This window comes from Mustelus asterias, chromosome 8, assembly GCF_964213995.1.
Source record: "Mustelus asterias chromosome 8, sMusAst1.hap1.1, whole genome shotgun sequence".
NCBI lineage: Eukaryota > Metazoa > Chordata > Chondrichthyes > Carcharhiniformes > Triakidae > Mustelus > Mustelus asterias.
Window position 1 is genome coordinate 71,662,877 of NC_135808.1, and position 22,804 is coordinate 71,685,680.

At 41.4% G+C, this 22,804-nt stretch overlaps 1 protein-coding gene across 4 annotated transcripts in view; it reads left to right on the plus strand.

Moving 5' to 3' along the window:
- Positions 1-22,804, plus strand: part of nek7 (NIMA-related kinase 7) — a 179,557-nt gene that overhangs the window by 107,054 nt on the left and 49,699 nt on the right. For all 4 annotated transcript variants that reach the window (XM_078218147.1, XM_078218149.1, XM_078218148.1 and 1 more), the window contains exon 6: positions 1,602-1,712. In XM_078218147.1, coding sequence (XP_078074273.1) covers positions 1,602-1,712 — 111 coding nt within the window. The remainder of the gene's footprint in view (positions 1-1,601; positions 1,713-22,804) is intronic.

Below are 22,804 nucleotides of genomic sequence, written 5' to 3' on the forward strand. Positions count from 1 at the left end.
TGCGTGTGGGTTTATCTTCGGTGCTATGATTTTTTTACAGCTTTTGTTTCACCATTTTACTGGAACTGAACTGTAGAAATTGACAACGCTGTCAAATCAACATTCAAAATCCAACATGAAAAGAAAATCATATGATTCTACACATAAGAACTGTGTAGATTTCAAATATAAATTAACCTTCAGAACAGCAATGATGCAAGGATTTTTAAAATTATAAATCAATGTCTCAAACATGGGCCAGATGTTTATGTCTCCCCTGGTGGGTTTGCGGGGTGGTAGTGGGAGACTAAAATTCCCTGGATGGTCCTCCTTGCCACCCTCCAAGATCCTTTAGTGATCAATTATTTGCCATTTCTGGACCATTTCCCGCCCAACCTCAATTTTGAGGTTAATAGTAGGAGTTCAAAGGCAGCATGGGAAGCCCAGCAGGTCACATGCTTGGGCAGAGGGCGTGAAGAGAGGGAGGCTTCCCTCAAGGTAGCCCCACCTCCTTATAAGATCTGGCCCCTCCCCCCCCAATCCCCAGCCTTTCTATCAAGACCCACCCACCCCTATTCAGGCTTGGGTGTCCCCTTCCTGTTGTGAGCTCCCTGAGCTTAGCTGGTCCTGGACTTCAGGACTTGAAATCTGGCAATTGCTTGTAGTTGCCAGGCTACTGCTGCTGTTGACACTGCAAGGACCACGAAGTACCTGCCATTCAGATTAACCACCCCTCACTCAAGCAGAAGTCCCGCCTCCAGCTAATTAACACTGCTTGGAGCATTATATGGTTGCAGTGATTGATGGGGATGCATTCTCTGCCAACTTTCATGTGATGAGACAGGAAACCCCATCATCTGAGAATCCTGCCCATGTTACTCGTGACTAATGTTACACAGAGGCTACCATCATGAACTGCTGAAAAGTGGTCTAATCCAATATTGATGCTATTTTATGGCTTTCCTTTCCCAAAAGGTATTTACTGGATCTCTGATTATTCTTGACAGCATAGTGAATGCTGTCAAGGGGCGGCACAGTGGTTTGCACTGCTGCCTCACAATGCCAGGGTCCCAGGTTCAATTCCGGCCTCGAGTCACTCTGTGTGGAGTTTGCACGTTCTCCCTGTGTCTGTGTGGGTTTCCTCCGGATGCTCCAGTTTCCTCCCACAGTCCAAGATGTGCGGGTTAGGTTGAGTGGCCATACTAAATTGTCCGTTAGTGTCAGGGGGATTAGCAGGGTAAAATGCGTGGGGTTGCAGGAATAGGGCCTGGGTGGGATTGTGGTCAGTGCAGATTCAATGGGCCGAATGGCCTCCTTCTGTTCTATAGGGATTCTATGAATTGAGTGCAGGACTAAATTAAGTCCTATCACTGCCACAGCACAATTAGTACAAGGAATGTGGCAGAATTTAACTCGAGCTTAAACATCATAGCTGACAAAAGAATCTGGATTGTGTGGAATGTCTAAAACACGTTAACAGAAAGTTCTCTTTATGACTGGTATCGTGATTTCATCACATTAGTCGAATGAGAGTAAAATTGCAATTGATTAAATCGCAGATGCTGCCAAAATCCACAACGACAAATAACTGATTAAATAATTTGTGTCTACGTATTTCACAGCAACTGAACCATGCAAATGTAATAAAATATCTTGCATCATTCATTGAAGACAATGAGCTAAACATTGTATTGGAATTGGCAGATGCTGGAGACCTTTCTAGAATGATTAAGGTAAGTACTGTTAACTTCATATAATTGTCTCTCACTAATGCAGTAGCAATAAGTTTTGATCTAATGTTGTATCATTGTTAAGTCCCTATCCTCTAAGGTGTTGTAAAAATTGTATGATGGCATAACGTACATAAGACAACATATTAAATGGAAGGTATCTCTTTGGAGAGTACTTCATTTTCAAAGCGCACCCTACTTTGTTTGAAGACGAAACTATGTTTCTTTGATGTTCACTCGTAAAAATGTAAATTTTATTGCCAGCTTGGAGACCCTTGAGTAGTTTCTGCCCTTAACAGATTGCCGCATCATGTAACTGTTATCTTTGTTATAAAGATGGATTGAAGTATCTGCCATTACTGAACTTTTCCTGACCTCTCCCACAAAAAATAACTTATCGATAGCACATACATTCTTCTACTAAATTGTCTCAGTAATTTGAAATCGAAATGGCAACTATTATGATGTCTTCAGAAATTTTATACATTTTATAAATCATGCATTGTAGAACCTTTTCTTGCTAGGCATTTGTCTTTTAAACATAGTCAATGAAAACTAACTACAAATGAGTTGAAATGCAATATGCATTTGCAGTAATGCTGGCTCGGAGTATGAAAACTGTTTTGTTGTAAACCGCCAAACTTTATTTTTCTGATTCTCTTTTTTTCATTTTTAAACAGTCACAAACTATAGACAAGATGCTGGCACCAACTGTTTCATGCATATAAAGGAATACTGATAAACTGAGAGCCAGCTACAAATTGGGGACTCTTGTTAGAAGTGTAGAAACGCATAGCCTTAAGTAAAAGTTACATTAATTGACTAGAGAGAAAGGGTTGCAAGTGCTGATGTGTCAGATTTATTGTAACACTGTTCTTAAAGCAGTTTTCCATACTTGTGAGCTCCCAGAATTTAACCTTATTATTGTTATGAAGTGGTAACATTCCAATGTGTCCTATGGATCCATTTGAAAGGAAAATTTTCCTCTCCACCATTTCCCCCTTCCATACAGAGATGATATCCATGATAGAGCTTTTAATTAAGACAATTCTTGGAGTTAGTTCTGATGCGAGTTCCAAATGGGAAAGGATAGAGATTCAGACTTCAGCAGTTAATTCATTAACAGCAGCAAACATCCCCCTGCTTGGATAGTTTGATGGTTTCTGCTGAAGGGTTTTATTTTCTAGAGCATTGACCAACATTAATTCCAATTCTAATATTGTAATGATCCAGTTTTATAGTACATTGGACCAAATATACCCTGAATTTACATTCTGGATTAACGGATAATCATTTAAATGGGTTAAATGGACAGTTGGAATTTTCACAAAGACCTTCAAGGATGTATCAGGGACTATAAACAGAAAACATTGGTCGGGCAGCACCTGTGGACCGAGAAACAGAGTTAATATTTCAGGTTGATGACCTTGCGTCAGAACGGGAAAATTTTAAAAATGTAACATTAAGCAAGAGGCAAGGAAAAAGAAGAGTGGAGGAAAGAAGAAAAGGGAAGGTCTTTACAGAGTAAAAGGCAGGAGATGAATGATAAAAGGATTGATGATACAAGGCAAAGAATTTAATGGGATAAGACAAAAATGGGTCTAGTGGAAATGCAAGGTGGAATAGTAGATTTATTCTCAACATCTGCTGTCAGGAAAAAGGAGGGGCATGATTGTTATCTGAAACATACAAAAATATTGAGTCTGGAAGGCTGCAAAGTGCTGATTCGAAAGAATGAATGTTGTTCCTCAAGCTTGTGTTTCAGTAGAGCAATGTTGGAAACTGGGATCAAAGAGATGGGAGTGGGAAGAGAATCAAAATAGAAAGAGAATCAAGTATGCACTTGTCATCTCCTCGTGCAGACTGCATTGTAAGCTGAGTCCGAAGATGTGCAGGTTAGGGGGAGTAGCAGGGTAAATGTGTGGGGTTACGGGGATAGGGCATGGCATTGGTTGTCGGCGAGTCGGTGCAGACTTGATGGGCTGAATAGCCTCATTCTGCACTGGGGATTCTATGAATACAATAATTAAATTGAAAGAAGCACCATAAAATCGCTGTTTCACCTGGAAGTAGGACAATGGGCTGGGGAAAAGAGGTGAAAAGGCAAATATAGCATTTCCTGTATTTGCACAACAAGGTGCTGTGGAAAGAGGTATGGAATTTTGGGATGATTGAGAAGTGGCATGGCATCATGGAAAAAAAATTTGCTTGAATAAGGTCGTGGCATCGCTCTCGAGGTAACAGAAATGGCAGACAATGATCTGTTGAATGTAACAATGGACTGAATTGTGCAATTGTTTAGTCTTTGTACATGTTTCATGCTTAAAGGCAGTGTATTCTCAGTGAGAGGCTTTATTGAACTGAAGACAAATATCAGTTTACAGTCAGCTTGCATCATGGCGAGTCACATGACAATGGCATGTCAGATAGTACACTTGGTAAGATTACATTTCCAAAACCCTTTTTATATTGAACAAAAGATACAAACATCCTTTGTGCCTATTGATTAAAAGACACATTTGCATGCATGATCCTGTGACTGTGAATTACCAGCTGTTCTCATGTCTTAGCAGCTGTTTGTTCTCCTTGCCAGTCTCTGCACATGCATTGCACACACTGTCTTTAAACTGCAGTTCGCTTAATGGAACATGTATGCATTGATATTGGCTGTTCATTTGTGTGATGTTCCTTGTCTGGAGAGTATTGTTCCTGTGGCCCTTGTTGCCTAGGTGGGTGCTGTTTCATTGCAGTTGTTGGGGCTTGTGGACCTCTGGGATTGATGGTAATTCTGGACTCAGTGCACCTGATGCGAATCCTTCTCTCTGACCTGCCGATTGCTGTGAAGGATTATCTTCACTGGTTGGTTGGATGTGCCTGTGGTTGTCGGGATATTTGGTCATTCACTTCCAAGGTGACAATTTCTCTGCACATGCCAAGTTTCCACTTGGCCTATCTCCTGTTGAAGATTTGTCTTTGGGTCCCAGCTCTGGTAATGGTTTGGCAGTTTTGCCAAACTGAAATTTGGCATCCTGCTGTTTCACCTTGATCTTTTCACTCCCATCTGTTACTGCTTCTGGTTTCATTCGCTTCTTTGTTATTGGCAGAGTAGTTTCCATGTGGCATGACATGAGTCTCTGGACAGGCCTACTTTCCATGCCTTCAGTCAATGTGTTTCCCCACTGAAGGATTGCCTTGCATATGTCTGCTAGTTTTGATTTTTTCATGAGTCCTTTGGCAATTTTCATTGCTGCCAGAGCCTTTCCATTTGAATGAGACAGTACGTAGATGATGTGTAGTGCTGAATTTCCAAATGCACTGTGAATTGTCTGAATTCTTCACTGTGAACTGAGAACCATTGTCACTCCTCACAATGTCTTGAATGCTGTATGGACTGAAGTGGGTTTTGAAGCATCCTGCTATTTTTTCATTTGTCATTGAAGTTAGCTGGTCGAATTACTAGTAGTCTGCAGTGTCATGATAATTAGTACTTGCATTTCAGCATCTCTTCTCCCATCTCCTTTAGGATGATGACTCCATTTTCTTTGTTCAAGATGCCATTCTAGGCTGTCACTTCATCTCAGTTTGCTCAATAGGCTGTTGTGACCACAGGTGTGTCCTTGATGTTCTTGGGCCATCCTTTCATCACTACTTCCTGCAGTGCTCATAGAATTGCATCTTGGATATATCGCTTGATTTGACAAGGCTCTTGTCCATCACATTCAGTATCTCTGTTGGATTGATGGCTTCCAGATCATGTCTGGCTGCTGCTTCTCATTGAATCTGGAACATTTTACAGCTTCTTCAACAATCTTCGTGGGATGCACTACTTCTCAGCAGCATGTCTGCAATGTACATCTGTTTCCCTTGCCTATATGTCATATCCAGATGATAGCTTTATAAATAAAGTAATATTCTTTGCAGATATTTTTGAACAGATGCTATCTTTTTTGCAAAAAGTGCTCTTAAAGGGCTTGCAGTTGGAATCCACTGTTGCTTTGTCTCTTTCAAGCAGGTACTGTTGAAAATGCGCTCATTCTTTCTCAATCTGAATATTGCATTGCTCAGCTTGTGTTTAGGCCCTGGATGCAAATGAGTCCAGTTGTCCTTGCTGTATTTGAGTTGCTCCCAGATCCATCTCGCTACTGTCACAATGCAAGGTGACTTCATCATTGTACTTCAGCATTGGCATCTCACCTATTTCCAGATTATATTCTCCTGGTAGACATCCCAACCCTGTAATCACATTTTGTTCACCTTAAAGATCTCTTCTATTGTCAATCATTTTGTGTATTGTGACATGCTGAAAATCTCTGTTGCACATTCAGGGTTACTAGTCCAAACTTTAGACTTGTTTCAGCTGAAATGTGTGGCCCATCCCAGCTGGATGAGAACAGCAGAATTCTAATAACCTGCTGGATGCTGTTCGGGAGATACAGATGGCTGCACATGCCATTCGGCATTTCTATGGCTCCAGAAGATAGCACGCAGATAACATGAGGCAGTCCCTGATCTATCTATCTTGACATTGTGTTGGAATGTCATGCGAATTTGGTCACTCGTTATGAGCAACGTATAGCCTCAATCTTACTTTTGAAGGCTCCATTTTCGGATCATCATGTTGAGCCACTTCACACATCTGTGAAGGCCATGATGTTGAATGATGCACCTGTGTCTATCTGACACTTTTTGTTTACTTGCTACTGCCCTTCTGCAGTCATCATTATAATGGTCACAAATCATTTGTCTCAAAGATTTTACTGAACCAACTGTATAGTATATAGTTCTTAGAATCGTAGAATCCCTACAGTACAGAAGAAGGCCATTCTGCCATCGAGTTTGCACCAACCACAATCATATCCAGGCCCTATTCCTGCAACCGCACACGTTTACCCTACTAATCCTCCAACAGTAGGGTCAACTTAGCATGTCCAATCCACCTAACCAACACGTGTGTGTGGCTGTGTGTGTGTGTGGCTGTGTGTGTGTGTGTGGCTGTGTGTGTGTGTGTGGCTGTGTGTGTGTGTGTGGCTGTGTGTGTGTGTGTGTGGCTGTGTGTGTGTGTGTGTGTGTGGCTGTGTGTGTGTGTGTGGCTGTGTGTGTGTGTGGCTGTGTGTGTGTGTGTGGCTGTGTGTGTGTGTGTGGCTGTGTGTGTGTGTGTGGCTGTGTGTGTGTGTGTGGCTGTGTGTGTGTGTGTGGCTGTGTGTGTGTGTGTGGCTGTGTGTGTGTGGCTGTGTGTGTGTGTGTGGCTGTGTGTGTGTGTGTGTGTGTGTGGCTGTGTGTGTGTGGCTGTGTGTGTGTGTGTGGCTGTGTGTGTGTGTGTGGCTGTGTGTGTGTGTGTGGCTGTGTGTGTGTGTGTGGCTGTGTGTGTGTGTGTGGCTGTGTGTGTGTGTGTGGCTGTGTGTGTGTGTGGCTGTGTGTGTGTGTGTGGCTGTGTGTGTGTGTGTGGCTGTGTGTGTGTGTGTGGCTGTGTGTGTGTGTGTGGCTGTGTGTGTGTGTGTGGCTGTGTGTGTGTGTGTGGCTGTGTGTGTGTGGCTGTGTGTGTGTGGCTGTGTGTGTGTGGCTGTGTGTGTGTGGCTGTGTGTGTGTGGCTGTGTGTGTGTGGCTGTGTGTGTGTGGCTGTGTGTGTGTGGCTGTGTGTGTGTGGCTGTGTGTGTGTGGCTGTGGCTGTGTGGCTGTGGCTGTGTGGCTGTGGCTGTGTGGCTGTGGCTGTGTGGCTGTGGCTGTGTGGCTGTGGCTGTGTGGCTGTGGCTGTGTGGCTGTGGCTGTGTGGCTGTGGCTGTGTGGCTGTGGCTGTGTGGCTGTGGCTGTGTGGCTGTGGCTGTGGCTGTGTGGCTGTGGCTGTGTGGCTGTGTGGCTGTGGCTGTGTGGCTGTGGCTGTGGCTGTGTGGCTGTGGCTGTGGCTGTGTGGCTGTGGCTGTGTGTGTGGGGCTGTGGCTGTGTGTGTGGGGCTGTGGCTGTGTGTGTGGGGCTGTGGCTGTGTGTGTGGGGCTGTGGCTGTGTGTGTGGGGCTGTGGCTGTGTGTGTGGGGCTGTGGCTGTGTGTGTGGGGCTGTGGCTGTGTGTGTGGGGCTGTGGCTGTGTGTGTGGGGCTGTGGCTGTGTGTGTGGGGCTGTGGCTGTGTGTGTGGGGCTGTGGCTGTGTGTGTGGGGCTGTGTGTGTGTGTGTGGGGCTGTGTGTGTGTGGCTGTGGCTGGAATTGAACCTAGGACCCTGGCAGCAATGCTAATCACTGTGCCACCATGCTGCCCATTAGAATCTTCATTAGATTCTTCTGTTAGTTCTGCCATCATCTGTGTAGGCTTGTTTTACTTTTTTTCTTGCCATTCACTTGTGTGCAAAATAACTCCGCTTCTTGCAGTTAAAAACCGCTTTCCACATGTTGAAAAATCCTTATTTTCCTTTGTCTGCTGTCCTCTGCAGTATTTGCATCTTGCCCTTTGCATGCCAAAGCACCAATTGCAGACAATGTGTTTCAACAAAATGTATCTCTTGGTCTGCTCTGCCATACATATGTTTCACAACTTCTGTATTTCAACACACACCTACCTCTTTCTTGAGCATCAATTTCTCATCTTTCAGAAGACTTCCTCTCACCGAAGGGTCTCGCATGGCAAACACTAATCAGGTTAACTTTTAGCTGTCCGAATTCATATGATCCTGTCAGCTGCGTTACAGCCATCATATATTGTTTGATGGTTTCTTGTGAACCTTGTACTCTAGTGTTGAATACATATCATTCATATGTAACATTCACTCGAGGTTCAGAATGTGCATTCAAAATCTCTGCCATCTGTTTTCTTTGGTTATACACTTTTTAGCAGTCCCTCCACTTCCGTGTTAAAGTGTGGCTATCCTTATCGATTCAAGCTTGCTAATTAAGTGTATTGCAATCTCATAGTTTTTTGTCATTGTCAGAAGGCAGGAATGTAGTTATATTGTTGCTGGACTCGGAATCCAGAGACCCAGGGCAATGCTCTGGGAATTCAATAAAAATCTGGAATTAAAAGTCTAATGTTGACCATGAAACCATTGTTGATTGTCATAAAAACCCATCTGGTTCACTAATGTTGTTTAGGGAAGGAAATCTGCCATCCTTTCCTGATTTGGCCTACGTGTGATTCCAGGTCCACAGCAATGTGGTTGACTCTTAAATGCCCTCGGGGATGGGCAATAAATGCTGAGCCACATCCCATGAATAAATTAAGTGGAAAAACTGCTAGTTTTGCCACGCATTGCCTTTCAGTTTGACTGGAGATAGGAGTGGGAAATTTACTGCAGCCATTTTGGTCATCCAGTGATTTACTTGCAGCCTTTGTCTGCATTTCTTTTTGTCATTGTTCTGCAGCTGAGTTTTTTCTGAACTCTTTGTGTAGGAGTTATTTTTTTTCCGGTTTTGAACATTTCTGTGTGCCTTTGAACTGTCTTCTCTGTAGCATTTCCAGGAATCAATCTATTTTTCACTTTCTGACACCATATTTCATGTTTAAGGACAGCTGTACTTCAGTGTGTTGTCAGTGAGAGGCTTTATTAAACTGATGAGAAATGGCAGCCTACAGTCGGGTTGTCTCGTGGCAGAGTCACATTACTATGGTGCACCAGTTAGTACCCTTAAGTACAAAGAACAAAGAAAATTAGAGCACAGGAACAGGCCCTATGGCCCTCCAAACCTGCATCAACCATGCTGCCCGACTGAACTAAAACCCTCTACCCTTCCAGGGACCATATCCCTCTATTCCCATTTTATTCATGTAGTTGTCCAGACGCCCCTTAGCAGTCACTATCGTATCTGCTTCCACTACCTCCCCTGGCTGCGAGTTCCAGGCACTCACCACCCTCTGTTTAAAAAAGAAACTTGCCTTGTACATCTCCTCCTTTAAACTCTGCCCTTCGCACCTTAAATTTATGCCTCCTTGGGTAAAAGCTTCTGACTATCCATTCTGTCCATGCCCCCCGCATAATCTTGTAGACTTCTATCAGTTTGCCCCTCAACCTCCGTCGTTCCAGTGAGAACAAACCAAGTTTCTCCAAACTCTCGCAAAGCTAATGCCCTCCATACCAGGCAACATTCTGGTAAATCTTTTCTGTATCCTCTCAAGCCTCCACATCCTTCTGGTAGTGTGGCGACCAGAATTGAACGCTATATTCCAAGTGCGGCCTAACTAAGGTTCAAAAAAGCTCTAACATGACTTGCCAATTTTTAAACTCAGTGTCCCGGCCGATGTAGGCAAGCATGCCGTATGCCTTTTTGACTACCTTCTCCACCTGCATTGCCACTTTGAGTGACCTGTGTACCTGTCCACCCAGATCCCTCTGCCTGTCAATACTCTTAAGGGTTCTGCCATTTACTGTATATTTCCTATCTGTATTAGACCTTTCAAAATGCATTACCTCACATTTGTCCAGATTAAACTCCAGCTGTCATCTCTCCGCCCAAGTCTCCAACTGATCTATATCCTTTGACAGTCCTCATCACTTCCCACAAATCTACCAATCTGTGTCATCCGCAAACTTACTAATCAAATCAGTTACATTTTCCTCCAAATCATTTATATGTATTATATATATTATATATATATATTTTTAAAACATATATTTTTTATATATATATTATATAGGAGCGCTGCCCCTTCATCAGGTGAGTGGGAGTTCTGTTCACAAACACTCAGTTTACAAAATAATGGTTGGAATGCCAGTCTTTACAGGTAATCAAGTCTTAAAGGTACTCAAGTCTTAAAGGTACAGACAATATGAGTGGAGAGAGGGTTAAGCGCAGGTTTAAGAAATGTGTATTGTCTCCAGCCAGGACAGTTAGTGAGATTTTGCAAGCCCAGGCAAGTCGTGGGGGTTACAAATCGTGTGACATGAACCCAAGATCCCGGTTGAGGCCGTCCTCGTGTGCGGAACTTGGCTATCAGTCTCTGCTCAGCGACTCTGCTTTGTCCTGTGTCATGAAGGCTGCCTTGGAGAACGCTTACCCGAAGATCAGAGGCCGAATGCCCGTGACCGCTGAAATGTTCCCCAACAGGAAGAGAACACTCTTGCCTGGGAACACTTCAGTGGTCACGGGCATTCGGCCTCTGATCTTCGGGTAAGCGTTCTCCAAGGCGGCCTTCATGACATACGACAATGCAGAGTCGCTGAGCAGAGACTGATAGCCAAGTTCCGCGCACAAGGACGGCCTCAACCGGCATCTTGGGTTCATGTCACACTATTTGTAACCCCCACGACTTGCCTGGGCTTGCAAAATCTCATTAACTGTCCTGGCTGGAGACAATACACATCTCTTTAACCTGTGCTTAACCCTCTCTCCACTCATATTGTCTGTACCTTTAAGACATGATTACCTGTAAAGACTGGCATTCCAACCATTATTTTGTAAATTGAGTTTGTGTCTTTATATGCCCTGTTTGTGAACAGAACTCCCACTCACCTGATGAAGGGGCAGCGCTCCGAACGCTTGTGGCTTGTGCTACCAACTATACCTGTTGGACTTTAACCTGGTGTTGTGAGACTTCTTACTGTGTTTAACCCAGTCCAACGCCGGCATCTCCACATCATGACCTCCCCTGTAGCCAGTGAGGATACAAAGATTTCTCTCAAGGCCCCAGCAATTTCCTCCCTTGCCATTTCCTCCATTTCCAAAAACGAAGCATCCCCCTTTTTATATAAAAAAAATAGAATCAGTACATTAGTAGCCATCTTGCTATTTGGCTCGGTAACCACAGACCCAAGCATCTTACATTGGTATTATGAGCTTCAGGCCATTGCGGAGGTTTCACTTCTGTCGGCCTTTTTGATGAACCTGGAAACTAAGTAGAAATAAAACTTCCAATAATACATTACACTACTGATTACAGTTAGTAGTGTTTAAATTTAACATATCCAGCATTTTGTCCGAGTAGAAGTCCTTTAAAAATATTCTGTATTTGAAAGGATATTTAATTCCTGCAAGGAAATTTATTACAAGAGAAACTCAAATCATTGGGCCTGCATTTGTTGGAACTGACAAAAGGACTTGCCTTTGCACACATCATTTGTATGACCTTTTGTAAAGGAAGTTCCTGTAAATTAGACTCCCAAATGGTGCAGCACCCTCCACAAGGCATCTGGGACCTGTGTGAACAAGGCATGCAATTGTGTGTCCCCTTAAGCAATCACATTACAGTATTGTTAATAGACAACATAGGGTCTGAACCAGGAAGTGTAATTTAGTGTCGTGAATTGTATAAGTGAGTAAATGATAATTGATTCAGAGGGGAAAAGAAACAAAGAGAAAGTAGTAAATTAAATAAAATCTGCAGCAATTAAAGTTTCAAAGACTTACAGACAGCACTAGTAAAAGTTCATTTTCACTGCCAGAGAGGCTGTTTGGGAGTAACTAAGATTTATCCTTTTTCTTTCATTTCTGCTTATAAGCTTTAACAAGCCTAATGAGTAACATTACAGAAATAGCTTACAGTACAGCAATAATTTAAGAAATTCTCATTTGGAAGAGGAAGGAAAAAAGAAATAGGAGGAAGAAGCGAACTGAAGGGGAAAAAAGATGAAAGAAATCCTCCCTGACCCAAAAAAACAAGAAAATCAACTATTATTGGATGGATATAGTTTCATATGATATACACAACCTAATTGGGGTCAGTTTATATTAAAGTAGAGAGTTGAGCTGTAGTTCCTCAAATCTAGGAAAGGTTGCCAAACTGCATAAAGATCCATCAGTGGATATCTTATGGTGTACTTTATTTTCTCAAGTTTGAGCTTTGGCATATCCAATTACTAAAAGAGGGAGGGCAGATTGGTTCCACATTTACTGAATCACCCCAAATGAAAAGTTACAAATAAAATTTCACGTTTTGTAACTTTTGTTTTAACACAAATTAGAATCAAAATAAAATAAGCATGGATCAACAGGCAAATGGTACTATGAATAAAAAGATAAATTTCACTTTTAAATCATCGATGCAACAAATATATATCTTGGATAACCACAAGTATTCAGCATGTATGGCATTATATTGCTGCACAGTTTCAAATTGTTATTTATTCACCCAGAAAAGGTCAGGATTACTATCTGATCCTTCATCCTGAGTTTCACAGGTACACTATAATCAGCAAGCCACATTTCTATGAACCTTCTCTCCCTCAAGTCATGACTATCCTGATGACACAGCTTTTCAGAGTTCCTTTACAGTTGACGAACCAATACACAGCCTTCCAGATTTTTGAGCTTCTGATGGGCAATTCCTCTACTCCTCAGGCTCCTCTAAAAATGTCTTCAACTCTGAGTTAGAGTTGGAGAATTTGGATGGTTGCATCTTAATAACCTGAGTAGCTGCCCAGGAATTGTTAAATCAGAAAAATCCTAATCTAACTCCTGGGGCACCGTACAACTGATACCTTCAACTCCTCTCCCTGGCACCTCAGTCTCCACCCTGATCTGACCTGACCCTACTCCCCACTCTCTGAATTGAAGTCAACACTGTGTCCATTTGGCACCTTGTGCACCTTACCCACGTACCTAACCTACCCTTCTCTCTTACCACCTGCATGTTCAGCCATTCACTGGGGAAGGGGTAGTGCGTTGAGAATTTTGGAAGGTTTTGAAGAGTTGCCACACAAGAAGTTGTTGCACATTGCTCGGATCCAAGACAGGGCAACAATTATGAACATGGATGGGTGAACAGATGCAAAACCAAGAGCAGGAATAAACAAGTAATTTTCAGGAAGGCAGAGTGTAATTAGTCCAATGCTACAAGAATCCGTCTTGCAGTCTAACATATTGGGTCTCATGTATGCCAGTGACTTTACGGGGACTGAGGGCAGTATGTTCCATGTTTGCTGACATTCTAAAGATAGATGGAATACTAACTTGTGAGGAAGACAGTTTGCAAAAGGTAATCCATTGGATCAAAAGGTAATCCATTGGATCAGAAAATCGCAGATGACGTATATTATGGGGACTTGTGAAATTATCAATTTTGGTAGGAAGAATGAGAAAACGAAATGTTAGAAAGATAAGAGACTCGTACATGTTGGCATTTGGAGGGGTTTCGAAGTTCACACACACGAATTGCAGAAAGTTAACATGCCATTGCAGCAAGTAATTGGGAAGACAAATCATTTGCTAGCCTTTTTTGCAAGGGAGTTGGAGTATCATAAGGAAGTCTTGCTGCAATTATGTTGGGCTTTGCTGAGGCCACACTTGGAGTACATGTGTACTTTCTCCTTGCTTAAGGACAGATGTACTTTGCTTAGTGGTTGCATAAAGGTTCACAAGATTGCTTCCTGTGATGAGAGGGCTGTCCCATGAGGAAATGTTGAGTAGTTCTGGCTTTTATTCTCTGGAGTTCTGAAGAATGAGCAGTGATGTCATTGAAATGTTTGATTCTTCGCGGACTTGACTGACGGTACTACGAGGCTATTTTTCCCCTGCTTGGAGAACTAGGGGTCATTGTCCCAGGATGAAACTATGGCAATTTAGGATTGAGATGAGGAGAAACTTTATTCAAAGGATCATGAATCTTTGGAATTCTGTACCCTAAAAACTTATGGATATGAGCTATTGGCTCTTCAGGACTGAGATCGATAAGTTTTTGGGCACCAAAGAAATCAGTAAATTCTGATGCATCATTATAGTGTAATCAGCAAGTTTGCGGATGACACGAAGATGGCTGGAATTGCGGATAGCGAAGAGAATTGTCGGGCAATACAGCAGGATATAGATAGGCTGGAAAATTGGGCGGAGAGGTGGCAGATGGAGTTTAATCCGGATAAATGCGAAGTGATGCATTTTGGAAGAAATAATGTAGGGAGGAGTTATACAATAAATGGCAGAGTCATCAGGAGTATAGAAACAGAGGGACCTAGGTGTGCAAGTCCACATATCCTTGAAGGTGGCAGCACAGGTGGAGAAGGTGGTGAAGAAGGCATATGGTATGCTTGCCTTTATAGGTCGGGGTATAGAGTATAAAAGCTGGAGTCTGATGTTGCAGCTGTATAGAACGCTGGTTGGGCCACATTTGGAATACTGCGTCCAGTTCTGGTCGCCGCACTACCAGAAGGACGTGGAGGCGTTGGAGAGAGTGCAGAGAAGGTTTACCAGGATGTTGCCTGGTATGGAGGGTCTTAGCTATGAGGAGAGATTGGGTAGACTGGGGTTGTTCTCCTTGGAAAGACGGAGAATGAGAGGAGATCTAATAGAGGTATACAAGATTATGAAGGGTACAGATAGGGTGAACAGTGGGAAGCTTTTTCCCAGGTCGGAGGTGACGATCACGAGGGGTCACGGGCTCAAGCTGAGAGGGGCGAAGTATAACTCAGACATCAGAGGGACGTTTTTTACACAGAGGGTGGTGGGGGCCTGGAATGCGCTGCCAAGTAGGGTGGTGGAGGCAGGCACGCTGACATCGTTTAAGACTTACCTGGATAGTCACATGAGCAGCCTGGGAATGGAGGGATACAAACGATTGGTCTAGTTGGACCAAGGAGCGGCACAGGCTTGGAGGGCCGAAGGGCCTGTTTCCTGTGCTGTACTGTTCTTTGTTCTTTGTTATAGACCATAGACTGAGATGGCACAGTAGCACAATGGTTAGCACTACTGCTTCACAGCGCCAGGGACCTGAATTCGATTCCCTGCTTCAGTCACTGTCTGTGTGGAGTTTGCACATTCTCCCTGTGTCTGTGTAGGTTTCCTCCAGGTGCTCCAGTTTCCACCCACATTCTGAAAGACGTGCTGGTTAGGTGCATTGACCCGAACAGGTGCTGGACTGTGGCGACTGGGGGAATTTCACAGTAACTTTGCAGTGTTGATGTAAGCCTTACTTGTGACTAATAAATCAACTTTATAAAATAAACATTCTAATTTTACTTTATATTTGTGGAAATCATTAATTTTAATTGATTTCAGTTATGTATAATGGCTTTAATTTTTATAAGGCTTGCACCATTCTAAAGCTCAGTTATTGATGTTTAAAGAAATGAAATGAAAGCAATGTTGTATAAATATGTCATGGTCCCTTTTAACTGGTGTAAACATCGACAGGCACTTCATTATATTACTGGTTTTCTAATATGGAATAACACCATTAAAATTGTATCCAATAGAAATTGTATTTTACATAAACAGCAATAATTGGTTGTACATAAATTAATTACAGCTAAATGAACCATTTTTTCATGAACAAAGTCACTGTACTTTTTGCCAGGGGAGAAAGCGAGTATGCTTCAATGATGTGCATCTTAGAAGGATCTGTTTATTGGTAATTTACATTTCCTGCTCATTTTTGCGCCCACACTCCAAAGTCTTCAGTGTTGGTGATATTTATTTTAATCCCCAAGCAAGAGTACATATTTTCAAGTAATGAAATGTTTATTTAAATTTAATGGAATAAGTTTAATGCAACTTAATGTACTATTCCACAAAGACCATCAGCAGCAAATTAACTTGATGTGCTGAGTAAAAGTGTCAAACTATCTTTTAAACAGAATTAATGATTAAATAAAGGATTTCTGGCCCAGTTGCGCTTAAATTCTACAGGCATATATTTTCCATTTTTAACTTGTGCATACATTTTAAAAATGTATTTAATGTGACTTACTTCATAAGTGGATATTGCTTTGTATGTTAATATTCTTTCACTTGATAGATACCAGTATAGATGATATTTTAAAAACAATTCTGAAAACAATCCCTAGTCAAGAACTGCAACATAGTTTTTCTTTGAAGTTCATATTGATGCCTGATGAATTAATTTCACATAAAGATCTCCTCCTAGTTGAAACATAAATGTATATATTTTGTAACCAGCCAATTTCCTTGAATATAAATATTGGGTTAACTCTGCTTTGTTTTTGTTCACTGCGTGTTTAAGTTTAACTGTTATGGAATAATTTCATTCAGAAATCTGTGATTTGTAGATGATAGGCTCCATGTTTTATTCCTCTGACAAGATGAGAAAAGCACCATTTTGACATGTTCAAGTGCAATAATGTCATGAATTATAGGGATGCGCTGAGCATTAATGATCAGAAGTTAATATATTGGCATCTGCATTGTAACGCTGGTGACCATATTTCCATGTGCTGAATATAGGACATGGTAAAATTACTCATTCAAGTGAGTTCAAAGGCAATCAATCTGCTGCACAGAAGTTTAAATTATGAATAAGTTCACTGAGCCCCCATTGAAAAGTACTCCATTATTGTAACATTGATTAAAAAATGTCATTATATACTTATGAAATTGTATTGTTCTTTAGAAGTAGCTGCCCGATCTTCTGCTTGCTGTCCTCCACAGTGCAGTGTTTCTTGTGGACTGTATTTCTCACTTGAAGCAATTTTTCAAAAGGTCCACTTGTAGCTTGTCGTAGAATACAATATATTTCTGGTCAGAAATCACATGCACAAAAAAGTAGTCTTCATGGTCGAAAAACAGTGGTGTGATTTTTCAGATGACCAAACTGCCTTTATTACTGGAAAAACACTTGTTCAACGGGAGCTGCGGTGGGAAACCATGTGTTATGAATGCAATAGATAGGAGGAGGCAGAAAATACGGGACAATTTTAAAGAAAAACTTATGACGCCTGCAATAGGGCTTAAATATTGGACAGTCCCTTTTAAGAATGATACCCTAATTATAACAAACTGTTGCAATTAGGTGCAATATTAACAACTGCTTGGAGTTTATAATTGGTTAATTTCTTTTAGAAATGGAAGGTTCAAGTTAATTATAACACAGTTCTGAGTTTAGCAAATAAGGCAAGGGCTGAGTGAATATATCATTCTCAGTATAGTGCTCTGGTATGCACTTGTGATTGATTACTTTTGTTCTTGATCCATGTTGAATCAAATGTAATAGAGTTTTGATAGAATATTTTGCCTGAAATTATATGTTTAACCAAGAGTGGTTTGCACAGTGGTTGCAGAGTGCATTGCAAACAGAGTGCAAAAATGGGAATTTGGCATAAGTGGAACTTCAGTGCAGAGGATGCTGCTTTTTGCTACCAATACATGTGTTTTGTGTTACATGAAGGTATTCTATTCAGTAATTTTAATTTAAAACAAGGGTAAAAACAGAATGGAAGTACATATCGTCTGCCAAACTACAATATGCCAGAGTATCTTGAGATATTATCCCAGATAACCACACCTTCAGCAAGTGTCCGCATCTTGAGGAACTTCAGCTTGGAGTTGTGGAGCTGGAGTTCAACAATATCATTTAGCATTGGGAGGGTGGGAGTCACCTGGACAAGTTGATCCAGGAACCAGTCCCAGCCCTCGGATTCAGAAGTGGTACCAGTTTGGCTAATGATCAGGTGCAGCAAGATGTTATTGCGGGTCACAAATAAGGGACTGCAGATGCAGTCCTGGAAGAGACTCTGCTGTTGTCTTTATCCAACAGGTATGAGTTGTTATGCCTATTTAGATGAGGGGAAAGTCTGGAGGGTGGATGAACAAACTGACCCACGTCACAGTTGTTAAGGAGGCCAGTCAAGTGGGGGGAGAAGACAAATATGGAAATGTTTGGGATCGTATAGTATAGAGGAGATTAGATATGTAATCCTTTTTAGTCAAGATGCCTTGATATTTCACAGCACCTGTCATTTTTGGAGACATTGTTGAAACCTTTGCTTTATGTTCTCAGCTTTCATTGCTGACAGTCATGTCTGCTGCTTCAGGTGCTTATTATTGAAGGATAGTATGGTTAGCAATCTGCCTGAGAATCTTCAACAAAGATTATGGAGGCAGACGCTAGCAGTAAAACCTCCCAGGATAGGAGTCAACGTCTGCTAAGTTTGCATTGCAGGCCCATCATTTCTAAGGCACTGTTGTGCAGGAGTTGTGTTCTCATGTAGGAAAGTGCTTTGTGGGTTCAGTGCCCCCCTTAATGGTTCATATAAAACAATAGCTGAGAGACAGTTTTCAGGATTTGTATTTGGAATCAGGATTCTTCAAATTCTTCTGAATTGTTATTGTGCAATTATCCAAATGTTCCCACAGCTGAAGTGAGCACTCAACTTTGCTCTGTTGTCATGCAGGAGCTTCCAGCAGACCAGGAAAGAATGTTTTACTCCTGATAATTAGTGTTTTTTATATTCTTTCTCTCACATTTCCTGTCAAAAAGTGAGGATAATACTTTCTTGAAGCTGGAACCAATAAATAAAATTTGACCGAAAAGAAAAATTTGGAACTCTTGTTGTTTTGTACTCTGTTAAATTGGCTGGCCACAATAAACCTCAAATGCACAGACTGCTCTGTACTGATTTGACCACCACACTATAAGTTCCAGATGTTTCACACCTTGCGAAGGAAATACCAGTATAATTTATTCCCTTTTGGGCTTGCATCTGCTCCAGGGGGATTTAAAAATTACATTTGTTACTGGTGCCTATTTGTGGCTGCAGCGATTGCTTCTCTGCACTTAATTGGGCAGTTGGCTCATGTGAGCATCTTGATGAGACATTGCAAATCCTCCTCATTTCTCAAGGATGTATTTGCTCATGAATGATAAGCCTCAATTGAAGCCAGTAAACAGTCTTATTCTTGACACATGTCAAATATCTCTGGGAATTATCATCTTACAAATAGGCCTCTTTGTGGTAACAAATGTTGTATAAAGGATTGGAACTTGGCTGTTTGATCGTTATTGTGATGCTGGATGCAGAACTTTTTCGGACGTTGATGCAATTATTGTTCCCCAAACTGTTCACCATTGCCATCCAGTGGTTTGCAGTGGTAATGACAGACCAGATATATAACCTGGCATTGAACTGGAACTGAGGAAACAGATATTCTGTCAGGATTCAGGTTACAGTGCCACCTTTGTCCGTGGCAAGTTTCAGAGTCTTCCAAGAGGCACATGACCAGGCTCATATTTCATTTTGCTTACATGGCTCTTGTAGCACTGGGCTCCTTTTATTTACATGATTCTTGAACCTTGTAATGGAACATTGCAAGCTTTATCACCCTCTTGGTGTGTGTACAATGTAATAGTTGATTCTAAACCAGTTTGACATTCCCAGTCAAAAGATGAAATAGTTGCAAATCATTGCTTTTCAATGCATGAGATAAGTTAATATATTGACTAATTAATCAAATAAAACCAGACTGAAAAAGAATGGAATCAAACCTATTTATGATGATATCCATCATTGATCCTCAAGGACTGTGCCTTTTTTAAAGCACAAGGGTGTTCACGTATCTTTTTCCTGATTCCCAAAATGTATAAACATACATGAGGTGGAAAAACATTGATTCACATAGAACAAAATTAGCCTTTTAGATCATGTTAATTGTGCTAGCATTGGGCAGAAAAGGTCTTGTCTCCTTGTCCCACAAGAAGAATTTGCAGATCAGCATCTAAGAGATGCAGCAGTTATCTTGAATACAGTTCTCCAGAATTAAATGACTTAATAATTAGAATTTCATCTGGTTCATCGTCAAAAAGGTAATGCATCAACATTGTCATTCTTGAAACTTTGGCCATGTTGTGATTGCGTTCATTTTGGAGTACTGTATCTTCAGCACTTAGTGAAAACTCAAATTACACTACTTGCTACTTTCTGCAATTTTATTTTCTTGGAAAGGAAGGATCTCTTGGTAAATAATCCTCTGTATCCGATTCAATGAAACTCGCTAAGAAATCTTCCCCCCTCTAAACCATTTTGAGATTCAGATTTGGGACGACTTAAACTTGTATATCCTTTCTTTCAATCTATTGCGTTCTTATGAATTTACAATCCTTGTGTGGAAAACTGTCCTTGATTCAGCTTTTATTGGACACCAAGAATTGGAAATTAACCATTTAAACATTGTGACTTGACGGTGGTACTTCTTAAACATCAACCAGTGTTGTTTTTAAAGATCCTTTCGGTTAGCATCTCTTTTTCATAAAGATGATTGTATCTGTCAAAAATGACCTGTGGTTTGTCAGTCAGTTTAAAGTACTTATGTTCTGTCTTAGCCGGTAAGGATGTTATATACATCATGGTGCTCAGTTCTGGTCGCCTCACTATCGGAAGGATGTGGAAAAGATTGAAAGGGTGCAGAGGAGATTTACAAGGATGTTGCCTGGATTGAGTGGCATGCCTTATGAGGATAGGCTGAGGGAGCTCGGTCTATTCTCCTTGGAGAGTCGAAGGATGAGAGGAGACCTAATAGAGGTGTATAAGATGTTGAGAGGCAAAGATCGGGTGGACTCTCAGAGGCTTTTTCCCAGGGTGGAAATGTCTGCTACGAGAGGACACAGGTTTAGGGTGCTGGGGGGTAGGTACAGGGGAGATGTTAGGGGTAAGTTTTTCACACAGAGGGTGGTGGGCGAGTGGAATCGGCTGCCGTCAGTGGTGGTGGAGGCGAACTCAATAGGGTCTTTTAAGAGACTCCTGGATGAGTACATGGAGCGTAATAGGATGGAGGGTTATAGGTAGGTCGAGAAGGTAGGGATGTGTTTGGCACAACTTGTGGGCCGAAGGGCCTGTTTGTGCTGTGGTTTTTCTACGTTCTATGTTTCTATGGTGAGATACCTATAATGAAAACTGCCTATTTTTCAGAATTCCAATCATTTTCAAGTGTCCCTCCCCCCGCACATGCATTAATTCATCCTAGTCAGGTCTCACATTTTTGAGTCAAAGACTGTACTATGCTGTGTAGTTTCCATCACTGCAGTATCCTTTTAAAAATAAAATCACTGTTTTAAATTGGGCTTCAACTATTTAGTTGTTTAGTGGCCGTTGAGTAGATATCAGGATGACTTATTTGAGTTTTGTTACCATATTTGTATGAAAACAATTAATAATAAGGGTTGTAGAATTACCCATGTTACTTTTTTTCATGAGACAGGCTCACTACTTGGCTCACACAACTCCAGTCTATGATGTTTTTGTGTGTATACCTTTTTAAGTTCAGTTTATTTATTCGTCACAAATAAGACTTGAGTTAATACTGCAATGAAATTACTGTCGCCACACTCTGTTCAGGTCAATGCACCTAACCAGCACGTCTTTCAGACTGTTGGAGGAAACTGGAGCACCCAGAGGAAACCCAAGCAGGCACGGAGAACGTGCAAACTCCACACGGACAGTGACCCAAACGGGAATCGAACCCAGGTCCCTGGCGCTGAGAGGCAACAGTGCTAACCACTGTGGCACCGTGCTTCTAGAGGAGCCCAACACACCAATTTCCAGTGTAGGTGAAATACAAAAAGTATTCTAGCTGTGAATTCTTTTCGGATTATATTTGTGGAATAAAGTCAGTCAGAATGCTTCTTGTATTCATATATCTTTGTGTGATATAAAGCCTGGGTTCGATTCCTGATTGGGTCACTCTGTGTAGCGTCTGCATGTTCTCCCCGTATCTGTGTGGGTTTCTTCCGGTTGCTCCAGTTTCCTCCCACAGTCTGAAAGATGTGCTGATTCGGTGCATTGGCCATGCTAAATTCTCCCTCGGTGTACCTGAACAGATGCTGGAGTGTGGCAACTGGGAGATTTTCACAGTAACTTCATTGCAGTGTTAATGTAAGCCTACTTGTGACACTAATAAACTTAAATTTTATGATCACACGGGAGGTCTTTTCACTTTTCTAACTTCTCGATTTCTGAAATTGGCAGACATCACATAATTAATAATATTATGGCCCATCAAAACAATTAGCAGGAGTGCAAGTCCACAAGTTTTTTTTGTAGGAACTTAAAATCAGAGTTTAGTGCATAGAATCAATAGTGAAATGAATTCTAGGCCAACACTCAAAAAAGATACAACTTGCATTCAAATTCAACCTCAATTACAGGAATCAACATTATAAAAAAGGCACTGAAAAAAGCCAGATTTGTTTAATTGGAGCTTTAGTTCATCAATATCAGGATCTTATCAAAGTGAAAGATTTTCAATGAACTGATAACAGTTACTTTGAAGTGGTTAAATATGAAGATGGGTGTTATACATTTAGATTTATGTTATTTAGTGATACATTAAATTCCTAAAGCTATGGCTATATTTATAAAACGCCTAAAATAAAACTTGAGAGAAGTACTTGAACTGTTTTTGCATATATTTTATTATAATTATGGTAAATGAAAATATTTAACCTCCTATCATTTGTATCTT